This window comes from Mirounga angustirostris, unplaced genomic scaffold (assembly GCF_029215605.1).
Source record: "Mirounga angustirostris isolate CCGP_5_RB_7025 unplaced genomic scaffold, mMirAng1.0.hap1 SCAF_1, whole genome shotgun sequence".
Lineage (NCBI taxonomy): Eukaryota > Metazoa > Chordata > Mammalia > Carnivora > Phocidae > Mirounga > Mirounga angustirostris.
Genome location: NW_026991709.1, coordinates 7532957 through 7545194, shown reverse-complemented (window position 1 = coordinate 7545194; position 12238 = coordinate 7532957). Strand labels below are relative to the sequence as shown.

At 44.5% G+C, this 12238-nt stretch overlaps 1 protein-coding gene across 9 annotated transcripts in view; it reads right to left on the bottom strand.

Moving 5' to 3' along the window:
* ERG (ETS transcription factor ERG) overlaps positions 1 to 12238 on the bottom strand; it is a 254166-nt gene that overhangs the window by 8740 nt on the left and 233188 nt on the right. For 6 of the 9 annotated variants that reach the window (XM_045902445.3, XM_045902444.3, XM_045902447.3 and 3 more), the window contains 6 exons: positions 11995 to 12198; positions 11076 to 11156; positions 9080 to 9151; positions 2438 to 2506; positions 1715 to 1771; positions 985 to 1032 (listed from right to left, as the gene is read on the bottom strand). In XM_045902445.3, the coding sequence (XP_045758401.1) occupies positions 985 to 1032; positions 1715 to 1771; positions 2438 to 2506; positions 9080 to 9151; positions 11076 to 11156; positions 11995 to 12198 (531 nt within the window). The remainder of the gene's footprint in view (positions 1 to 984; positions 1033 to 1714; positions 1772 to 2437; positions 2507 to 9079; positions 9152 to 11075; positions 11157 to 11994; positions 12199 to 12238) is intronic. The other 3 variants (XM_064578836.1, XM_045902448.3, XM_064578846.1) reach the window with 3 other exon arrangements.

Genomic DNA, 12238 nt, shown 5'->3' with positions numbered 1-12238 from the left:
TTTCCCTTTCCAGCCCGACTTTGGCCTCAGTGTTTAGGAAATATACATTCCAGCTTGTCCTTGCAATAGGCCTGTGTCATCCTGGCGTTTGAATGTGCCGTTGAGAATATGCAGCATATGCCGTGAATTTCTGAGGCAGATGCCAACACAGCTGGTTCTGATCGGTATACAAACAAATCAAACAGTTTGGTGGGCAATGCAATGTGATGACAAGTGACAATCCTTGGCAAGGGACAGGTCACGAGTGGGCCAGTTAAGAACGTGCACTTTGTTCTAGCCTCCAAGTTCAAAAACAGACCGTTCATTGACGATGATCCTGGATCTGAAGCCTTACGGTGGAAATTAAGGTTCTCCTTTTCAAGATATTATTTAATCGGCTTGTGTGATGGGTTCACCTGTGTCTCCCCAAAATGCCTATGTTGGAATCCTAACCTCCAGGATCTCAGAATATGACTTTATTTGGCATTAGGGTCTTTACAGAGGTGATTAAGTGAAAGTAAAGTCAGGGTAGGTTCTAATCCAATATGACTAGTGTCCTTATAAAAGGAAATTTGGACACAGACACACACACACAGAGAAGACAGGTAAAGAGACACAGGGAGAAGACAGCCATCTACAAGCCAAGGAGAGAGGTCTGGAACAGATCCATCCTTCACAGCCCTCGGAAGGAACCAACCTTGCCTGACACTTAACACTTTGTCTTTGGACTTCTGGCCTCCAGACTGAGACAATAAACGTCTGTGGTCGAAGCCCCCAAGGGAACTGATACAGCTTAGATTAGCTGATACTGCTCTTTGCTGAAGCTAAAGTCTTAATTCATAATATGACCCATTTTTTTTTCCATTTAGGCAAATAATCCAATGAGATCTAAACTCAACTTTGTTCAGTTGAAGGGATTTCTCACCGATACAAGTTAAACTTACAAAACAGCCATGGCCAAAAAGGGTAACTTTGTTAGGAGCAAAATCACCAGCATGATCTCACCTGGGTTTGCAAGGCGGCTACTTGTTGGTCCAAGAATCTGATAAGGATCTACAGCAAAAAGAAAAGAAGTCAAATCCCAAAGACCTCGTCATGATTTGGTATGAGGTCGCTGGAGGCATAATGCTCACCCACTTGTGTTTCAGGATTTCAGGCTTGAACGTACCCCCATACCAAAGTCACCTAGCACCACTTCCTGTACTGAATAAGATGTCACATGGAATCTGAGTGAAGTTTCTTGCTAAAGGCCTCTTAGCTGGTGGCCAAGTGCAGGATTTGGCTCGGGGTTCCCGACACCCAGGTCTCTCCATCCCTGGACAGAAACTGGGCAAACGTGGTATGTCCCCTCTTGGCCCCAGTGCCATGTGGGCTGTGTCCCTCAGCACACTGGCAATCTCCACCCCCCACTGCACTCCACATCGGACCTGGCAAGACGCTGGCACACTGAACATGGCTTGAAGGTGAAATGAAAACTCATCTGTCAAAAAGAAGCAGCCTGCGTGCAACAGAGTGCTTTCTCCATATTTACTGCATAGATTTCAGAAATGTTTTAGAAAAATCTCAAGCTATCCCTATTGAAAAGACTGATGATTTGGTCCACATTTTATATATGGAGCCATGATAAAGAAGACAAAATCACATTTATTTCATTTAGGAAGTGACACATTTTCAGAAATACGCTGCTAAATCTACTTCTTTTTTGATGGCCAGCAGGATGTTCCCTCAAACATACCTAGCTGAGGACGCTGGTCTTCGGTTTTGGGCACTGCGGAAGGAGACGGTTGAGCAGCTGAAAATCCAAAAGCAAAAGACAGAGTTAGCTGTAACTTCTATTTGACCATTAGTCTTTGATGATGTTATACTACCATCCCATCGATTATCTTAGTTATTAACATAGTAGTCTTACTCTTATACTAAGCTGCATTTAATGGCAAGAGAAGTGCCTTTCTAATGAAACCAAATGTAGACACTGTAGCAAAAAAAAGAGGGCACTTTAAATTATTCTAAAAATTTATAGAGCACTGTTTCCAAAACTAAAAAAAAAAAAAAGAATTTGAGATACAGATTAAAATGAATCACAGTCTAAACGAAACAGAAAAAGGGAAATCACCAGGAAAATAAAATAAAGCTACAGATACTTTTAAACATGGCCAAGATTAGGAAATCACCCAGTATTTAATCTGTGCCCAGACATCTCTTGAGACTTGCCTTTGTCCTTGTTGAAATACATTACATCATTTGTTTTTTTTTTTTGTTATGGAAGTATGGAAGTAGGTATAACCCCAGGAGAGAAAGAATCATTGCCTTTAAAGATCAGTTGCACTTTGTTGCCAATGGAACAAACACTTCATGCATTGAAAAAGCATGGATTCGCTGTAGAAATTGTTATGTGTTCCAAAATAGTTATCTACTGCCTTGTGACATGCAGATTCAAGCAGCTGGGCCAACACTATACCTTTCGACTGGGGGGTGGGGTGGCCGTGACTAGTCCAGGCTGATCTCCTGGGTGGGTCATAAGGTAAATCTGCAAAGACAAATGAATCAACTGAAAGATCAATAATGTAATTTTATAATAGATATAATCTCTGTTTTTTGTGATTGTTGTAATTTTTGTGTTTATTAGAATAACTATTGTGGGTGGAAATCCAGTAATCCAAAGAAATACCCAACCTGTATTCCATTAGATTTGGGTTTTACTTAGAAATTATCGTTTTGTTTATTCTATTGATCTAACATTTTCACCCATTGAGCTAACAACTCTCACTGACAGATTCTTGCAGAGTTTGGTGAGTCTTCCATAGAAACTTCCTACAATCACAGGTCAAGACCATATTAAGAGTTTCTCACGATCTACTTTGACCTGCTTCTACCTGCGACTGACCTAAATTCATCCCTTCGTTACCTTCATGACTCATCCAGAGCAGTGCTCACAAATTTGGTTAAGTCCACCAATCCTTGCTCGAGGTCTGCCCCTAAATTCATCAAATGACACTTAAGTTCCTTTTTCTTTTTCTTCCTTGGAAACGAGCATGGCCATCTTATCCCCTTACTGGTCAGCTGCCTCTCTTGGTGACCCCTCATTTTCTCTTTATAATCTCACCCAGTTATATTAAATCGGTTTTAAGGGTCCAGTTCTTTTTCTATGTAAGTATCTACTTTGTTTTTCTCCAAATGAATTTAGAATTTCTCTAGAAGAACTGCAGGAAATCAATCTCAAGATTGAAATAATATTGCCCATGCAACATGTTAACAATGAGCCTAGGAGCTGAAGCACAGGGGCGCCTGGGTGGCTCAGTTGGTTAAGCATCTGCCTTCGGCTCAGGTCATCATCTTGGGGTCCTGGGATCGAGCCCCGCATTGGGCTCCCTGCTCAGTGGGGAGTCTACTTCTCGGTCTGCCCCTCACCCTGCTCGTGCACTCTCTCTCTCTCTCAAACAAATAAAAAAATTTTTTTAAAAGTGCTGAAGCATATGCCAACGATTTCCTTGTATTTGCAATGCATTATCATTTGTCTTGTAAATCATCATTGCACTTCGCAATACAAACTTAACTATACTTCTGCATCCTCAACGCAAGTTCTTTTAACGATTATGAAGACTCTAAGTCATTTCAAGGTTCTTCCGAAAATATACTCCAGAACGTTACCATGCATATTCTTACTAACTGTGCATACATAAAGTGATTTCTACATGAAATCTCATCACAGATCCACTTCAAAACTATGTCTTCTTGGATTGATGGGGACTCACTTCAATGCCACATGTAATTCTGAGCCAACTGAAAGCCACAGGCAGATACTTCAGCACATCTGGAAATCGCTCTAAAATCTCACTCAAAGTGCAGGGCAACACAATGAGTCTGAAGCCTCTCTTTAAACAGATGATTTGACCCTGTTTTAGACTGGTAATCTGGTGGATCAATCTTCAAAAAGTTTGACTACATTGCTCAAGATGCATCTCTTCCTATTTTCGGATCCCAAAGAGAATACCACTGAAATGCAACGTGAAATTCAACCCAGAGTTGCCTTAATTTATTTGGTCTGTTTGGCTACAGGCATCTCGATCAGTGTGGTCTCTGAAATCCTACCCTCTATAGCTTTGGTTGAGTAAGATAATTTTTCTTTTTAAACTCTGCTATTGCTCACCCCTCCTTCTCCACTGGCATTTTTGCAGTTTGGACCATAAGCCTTTTCCCACTCAGCTCCTCAGAGTCTCACTTTTCTGGTGCTGGGGTTGCACATGGGAATTAAATCTGCAGCCGCTATCAATTTACAACTGAATTTCAACTTAAGTCTCTGGCAGCCCTTTGCACGTGGATACTCATCTAGTCGCATTTTGTCTTAAAAAAAAAAAAAAATGGTCAGCCAGAGTTTCAGTTTGAAAATTGTCTCAGAAGGAAAACTGGACTACCAAGACTAATATAACAGCATCTAGCCGAACTCAGGAGCCAACAGGCACATCTTGACAAGGGGCTTCGGTTGACTGAATGAAAAAGCAAGTCAATACTGAACTATGTTCTAGATCCTAGATCTCTAAGTGTGGTCCGCAGACCAGCAATATTAGCAACATCTGGGAGCTTGTGAGAAAGGCAGAATGTCAGTCCAGAGCTACTGAATCAGAATCTGCATTTTGACCAGATCCCAGGTGACCTGGGAACACACTGAACCGTGTTTGAGCAACCCTGTTCTAGACAATTTCCAGTACTTATTTCTAGGCAGGAATCTGGGTTCCTACAGATAACGATCTCAGAACTACTACCTGAGCATGTCAGTGCAAATGAATAAAAGTGTGCAAAGAGCTCTAATTTGGGTCCTTTTTACCAGAGAGAATGCTAACAGAATGAACAGCAAATGTCAGCAGGTTGGTCCACTCCCACTTTAAACATAAAAGTATTGCTCATGAAATGTGACTGGAAAAAAACACCCAACTACTAAGAGAAAAATATTTTGAAACCCTTTATTCATAAATCCTTCTTAGGATGTATAACCATGTTCCATCCTCCCTTGAAAATAAGTCAGGACCTAAACAACACCAAGTCTGATTTTTAGCCAAGAATTTGAGATGTTTATATGAACGATGATTAACATGTTCATAAACATATTGCCATGGAAGATAAGTAGGCTTTTGTTTTTGTTCATGAAATTCTGGTCCAATGCTTCCTTATCAGCTACCGCTCACGCGCTGTGGGCACTGAGCCTCCCTCCTGTGGGAGGGGACACTGGGCAAGACTGAATGAAGCCACACCGGGACAGGAGGCCACGGCGGGGCCCCCTCCAACCACAGCACCCCGCAGCATGGCTAGCGCTGGGCAGCTCTCCTCCTGGGCTGCTTGAGAAACTTTGACTCCGTGCACATTTCCTATGTGTCCCTTACTAACAGTAGGACACGGAACTTCTACTAAGAACAGATTTTACATTTCATTTTTGGCAGTCAGTTCAACACACTCTCCATCTCTCTTGAACTGTGATCTTTGAGGTAATTAACTCATATACTTGGCAGAAGGTCCCGTGTCAGAGAAAAACTGCTTTCTGGCACTGGGTCTGCTATTTCTTCTGTAACAGGCTGTGTGTTTAGAAACCAAAATTCATAAAAGGCATTCAGGGGCAGCTTAGGGTTACCACAGAAGTGTGTTTTATGCCATGATCCAGATCAAGAAGCACGATACTGAAAATAAGGAGTTTGACTAGTGTTGGGTCCCTCCACACTAGCACCTTGATTTATCTCCTGGGAGCTGGGATTGGTTCCTGTTTTTGTATGAGACTCGTCCCCCCTACTCACTCCCTTCCCTGGGCATCAGTGAATCAAGACAACATATATATTCTATTCTCCTTCCTGCAGGGTTAAGTCCACCAAGTTTTGTATTCTGGTTTCATCAAGCTTAAAGACGAACATCCTCTAGCCCTCAGGATGTCTACCTGCCCACTTTATTTTTTAATGGACCAGAACTTAGACCACAGGAGAGCTCATCCTCATTCTGCAGGATCCGCACCACTTTTGCAAAGCTGAGCTGAAGGGCCCTGGCTGGTCTGGGCGGGGTGGGGTAGGGAGGATGAGATCTGCCTGCTGTCAGTGAACCTGGATGCTGATGCAAAGACAGAAAGACTGAGAGCTATTGCTTAGGACCAACCGATAAACCCCTACTCAGTGGAAAGAAGTTCTGGAGTTAACCCTAATGTGATTAAGTCACTCTCCCTTGTTTTCCTCCAGACCTTCCTCCAGGCTTCTAAAATCCTCTATCAAAGACGTAGAAATCTGGGAACATCTTGCATTCCTTTGTCTCCTAGCTGTGCAGATCACTGTGGTGAGTCTAGCCAGGGTGCGGGGGGTTTGGGGGGTGGGGGGTGGGAAGCAAAGAGTGCATTTTTAGCCATGAGCTGGGATATAGCTTTACATAGCACCTGACGGAGGAGAACGTGCATTAGCTGCATTGCCTTGGTGCTCAATTGGTGACAATGTCACCAAGTTGTGAACTCCAACGGGGGAATTGCTTAAGATTCTGAGAAACCCCTGAAGAGCACCAGCTGCAAAGCGAAAGTCAAGGCTGCATTTTCTGGCTCAACCCTCCAGTCTCTTTTGAGAACATTCTAGATGTGTGTCATGATCCGTGGATTGCATGCTGATGGAGGAGGAGAGACAGGATTTCAGAATGTCCCCGTTGGCATACACCAGAGCTTTCCTATAAACTGCCCCTAGGATGCCAGGCGGGGTGGTACATCACGAGGTCAAAAACCAGCATGCAAGTTTCGATGAGTCAGACCTGTCTCTTTCGTGTCACCTGAGACCTCAAAGGGCCATGAATCCAAAAGGCATGTGTTCAGCAAGGAAGAAGGGTACTTACAGAAGAGATGGAGAAAGAGCTTCTAGTAGTTCTAATGTGACACAACCCAAAAAACGCATGAGACATCCTAAAACCATGACCATGAAAAACAAAATGTAAAATGATATGCCAATGTGCTAATGCATTATAAGAGTAGGGAAGAGATGGATCTAAATGCTAACTCAACAATGGGATCATGAAAGGAGGGTGTATTTTGAATCAGGAACATTTGAACAAAGCAAATAGGAGCAAGCCTGGGAAGAGAAGGGAGAGGTATGAACAAAGCAGTGAAATGTCCGTGTGTGCATTCCTTCAAGGTCAATCCCTGCCTCCACCTAAGTAGAGCAGTAACTCTCTTCTCCAAGGTCAAACCCCTGAATCTGGCTGTCAGCGAATAGTTCTGGCTTGTTTGGTCTGATTCAAAGTCTTTATAGCTCATACCCCAAATTGTGTGTATCCCCCTTGACAATCACAGTAGCAGTTATCAAAATAGGTATTTTTGATACAAACTGAGTCTCAGAAACATACTTTACTGGTATGGAGATATGGAGGTGTGATATCTTCCAGGTCACACACAGATGAGGGCCCCAAGGAAGGTCTTATCAGAGCTATGCAAGGTGCATCTGACTTGGCCACCTGTCTTTCCTAGGGCCGAAGCACAGAGGGGTGTCCCAGACATCACCTCCCAGCTCTCCCTCTCCATACACCTGGGAGACCGTATCTTCCAAATCTACTATATCCTAAAATATGAAAAAGAAGTCGCTCCAGGATTCACTGTCCTATGTAGCAACAAGCAACCAGCTAGCTGGTCTGACCACTGGGTACAGCCCAGATGGATTTGGCCAATGTTGTGATCTTTTGACAAAACTCCAACACTAGCTCATGATCCCTGGATTTTGCAGCTCAGTCAGGGGCACCCATGAGTAGCTTCAAACACACAAACAAGCAAGCAAGCAAACAAGCCCTGGACCCCCATTTTAGATAGCGCTTTTTTTTTAAGTATGGATGGAATATTTTTTAAATGCTCACAAAACCTTTGTGATTTTCCTACACTTCTGTTTGTTTTCCCAAGGATTCATTTATTAGAGGTAAATGGTGGGGTTCTTTGTGGTCTAGCTCACTCTAGACCCTGGGTCTTGTCCCCAGTTAAATGGCCTGGAAAGCCTCTAACAGGACAGAGGTAAGTAAGCACTTTGGCTAAGCCTTTCCATCATGTTCCCCAGGAGCAGGGCAGCAAACCCTTCCTCCAACGTTGGAGAAGAGGATAATCACCAGCCTGAAGGTACTAAGGCGGTAACAGGGTAATGTCAGAGTGGGAGCAATTCTGAGAAGCTTCTCCGCTCATGCTATTTAGCTCACTGGTCCCCAGTCTTTCTCACTGCAAAGAAACAGTGGTGCCAAGCTTAGCGCCCTGGACGAGTTCAAAATGAGTCTTGTGTAGCCTGGACGTGAGCCAGAGGTCAAAGGGCGACAACTTGTGTCTAGGAAGACATGAGTCGCAGATCCACGAACGGATATGGAGAAAACAGGTTAAATACTTATGTGCGTGAGTCTAGATCCAGCTCTAGGTGGCTCTACCGAAACATCGAGACCTTTGGGCCAAGTGCACATGTGCTCCCATGAGCTGGGTCCTTTGTACCTCCGTGGCTGGCACGCAGGAGGGACTCCCTGGACATATGTGGAATGAAGAGCCAGCTCTCTGAAGACAGGATGCTTTCTGAAGTCTGGCTCATCCTCATGCTCCCAGGATGTAACATTGTGCTTGTCACTAATAAGCCCTGGATAATATTTATTTTTTCATGAATGATACGTAAATCAATTACCTAGAGAAATCCTCAGGAAAGACAGAAGGTAAGAGTCTATTGTACATTTTATCTACCACATGCTTCTGCCCTGAAGGACTGGCTCTTATGACCTGCTGGGAGTCCGTCCCTAGCGCTAAGGAGATTCCTCGTGTAAGTCCTTCCATGACCTCGAAAGCAGACGGATTCCTTATTGCCAGGCATCCGGGGCCCATTCTTGCCCATCTGTCTTTTAAAGCAGCTCATTAAGGGGCTGGTCTGCTTTGAATTCTGCAGTCAGGGACCTTTAGTGTGATCTTTGAATGAAATGGTCTGACCCAATTTTGGCTCCCAATCCACAGAAGCAGAATGAGACTGTTCAGGACTCCCTTCAAGACCGAGGATCCTCTCCCTCTGACTCACGTGACTTAAGTCACGGATCTCACGGGACATCCTGGGATGTCTCTCAAGGAACAGATCACACAGGGGGGTTTTCGTACCTGGCCTAGTTGTAATTCTTTGCGTAGCTTCAGGATATACTGAAGTATTTGGGAATATAAAAGCTGCACCCCCTGCAGACAAAAGGAAAGACAAAACATGTGAAGGTCTGTTGTTGTGGTGGTTGATCTCAGCAACAGTGCCATATCTACTTTGCCCTGTGACACCAAAGGGAGGCACCCCCCCTTGAGCCTGCTGCTCCAGACTTTGGGGAGGAAGGGATGGACAGGCACAAGGGACAGAAATTGATTCTGACTACGGAAGTGGATGGCAAACTGTCCTGTGCCCCGTTCGTGATAAAGTGTCTTGTGTTTTGATCTTACAGCTTCTTGCTGAAGTCCATCTGTGTGTCCATCTCCCTGCCAGCAATCTCATTTTATTAAAAAAAAAAAATCCTATGGTGCGATTTTCATTTTTAAATTGCATAAAAATCCATAAAACATTTGAGAGAGCCCTTGGAAAGTCGTACCAAAGGATTACAAATATGTTGCCAAAGACTATATGGATCTTATTAAAAATGATCCCACACCTCTATTCAAATGCACGTTTCCCGGTCTCTCTCTCTCAATCAACGCCCCTGTCGTTAGCAGAAAAAAATTCCCTTTCCGCAGTTAGGTCCATTTGGAATTGGTTGTCCTTTTCTTCAATTGTTCAATGTTCCACAGTCACGAAAGTAAGGAAAACAGAGCTTTCTTGAAACTTTCCCCTTGGTGTTATACATTTTTTTAAAACAACTGTGAAATTATCAGAAAATGTGTATAGCTCAAAGGTGTTTCCTAAGAGAAGGAAATTACTTTGTCTAAGTTATTTGTTATTTCTGGCCACAAGGTCATTAATTGGCTGATGTGTGTAACCTACGCTGAAAAAGTACATGACTGACTCGAAGCATTTTTTTTCTTACTTTACATTAAAACACAACGTTCTGAATATTGAGGACCAAGATTAAGCAGCGATTTCATTGTAACACTCAGACCTGGACTCACTCACATGACACATTTTAAAGTAAACTGGCAAATGGCTGGAACACGGCTGTGCTTCCATGTGAGGCTTCTTGGCTTATAAGCGGGTTACCCACACCTTGCCAGAACACGAAGGTTTTTCCCCTAGCCTGGGTGGTGGCAGAGCGTCCCCGCAGGCTGATACAGTGGGGTGAGCAGCCTGTGGCCATGCTTCTATGATGGTCTCTATCAGGAGGGAGACAACGGAGGCCAGCCAGGAGCACATTCGTCCGCAGAAAGCCAGCTTCTACTATGGGGGGGCAGGGGGGAGGTTAGCGGGGACGAAGGATCCTGTTAAACTCTACTAGGCTCAGGCAATACATAAAGAGAATGCAGAATCTGTGGTTAGAGACAGAATAGCAGGGATTGAGTTAGCCACTAATTTCATATCCTCCAAAATTATAACACAGCTTCCCTTTCAACAAAAGCTCACATAAAGTAACGAACGAGCATTCCTTTCTACTGCCTTTTGCCAATGTCCAAAGTCTGTGCAAGAAGACTAAAGTCAAGACACGTCAAATGTCCTAAAACGTTTTCTAAAAGGGAAAAATAAAACTCCTGCTTGTCCTAATACACACTCCTTTAAGAATGAAAATGAAAAAAAAAAAAAAAAGGAATACTAAGGGCCCCTTTTCATCGAACATGCTTCTAATTTCTACAGTCAGCACAGCGCGTATTGGGGGACTAATAGCAGCAGATTATAATCCAGCAAACATGAGCTAAGGCAATGGCTAAAGGCTAATTCTGCGCATCACCGGGTTAAAGAAGTCCTTTGATTGTCAAAGGGAGTGGGCAGTGCTTGGAAACCAAAGGGCGCCCCCTGCCTGTAGGCTCTGGTACCTCCCGCAAGAGCCTCCCGCATGTGCGGAACCCCTCAATCATCCTCTCTCCGTTCTGCCTTTCTGATGCGCTGCCCATCCCGCGTGCCACCTTTAAAGCATGCAACCTGTGGGCAAGACCCTGCATTTGTCCAGTGGGCAAGGGGCAGGGCCAGCATTACCTGTGTTTCTAGCATGCATTAACCGTGGAGAGTTTTGTAAGGCTTTATCAACATCATCTGAAGTCAAATGTGGAAGAGGCGCTACAAAACAAAACAGAAGGGACATCAAAATGAAAAAAAAAAAAAAAGAGAGAGAGCGAGAGAATTACCTTCCTTTAAAAAAAAGAAGAAGGAAGGAAGGAAAACACCTCCCCACTCCCACCCTGGTATCCTGGGCTGCTTGGAAATCTCTCCATGGCCCTGCTGCTCGTTAGCGTGTTAAACCCTAGGTGGGCCCATGTTTAATTCAGGGAGTGAGTGATCGGGATGCCAGGCAAAGCGTTTACACCAGAGTTCACACCGCCCCTCTACTTCTGTCCCCTGCTAACCATGCTTGACGTCTGACAAATTAAAGCATGCAGCAAACTTGGTGAATTCATGCCCCTGATCGCCAATATGCCATTCCCATTCTGTCAGGTGAAGCCACATCTCATGATCCCAAATGGAAACTTTCCTCCTTTCGTGTGCAGGTGGGATCTGGAGGGGGCTTGGTTTAGCGTTAGGGAGGATAAACCTCATAATTCCCATCTGGTAAGAGCCTTTCCATCCGTTTCTTTCTCAGTTTGGGGCACCATGGAGACTCAGTCATGTGTGACCAGATAAGGCTTTGGTTCCCTTTGCCGTGTGATCGGCTCGGTGGAGGTGACCCTGCCAGAGGCAGCTGAAGGCTAACGTGACATTTTGGCTTCTGGGAAAAGCACTGGCTGCTTCTCATCATGTTCACCTACATCCTGGCCTCGTAAACCACTGGTTCTCTCAGACCCTAAATGAGAATGGAGGGCAGGAAGAAGCTGTCCACAGACTGTTGTGAACGCTCTCAGCTCAGGCTAGCCAGGACCAGCACGACAGTGATCTCTGCCCCGAGCAGGGACCATCTTACTCTCTCTGAGGTAGTGCAGGTGCGAGAGAAGGATGTCAGCGTTGTAGCTTGGGGTGAGCCTCTGGAAGTCGTCCTTGGTCATCTTGCACAGTTCCTTCCCGTCGATGTTCTGGAACAGCAAGACGTCGACGTCTGGAAGGCCGTATTCTTTCACTGCCCACTCCAGCCACTGCCGGACATGGTCTGTACTCCACAGCGTAGGATCTGGAAGGGAATGGAACATAATCGATCAACTCCCGAAGAA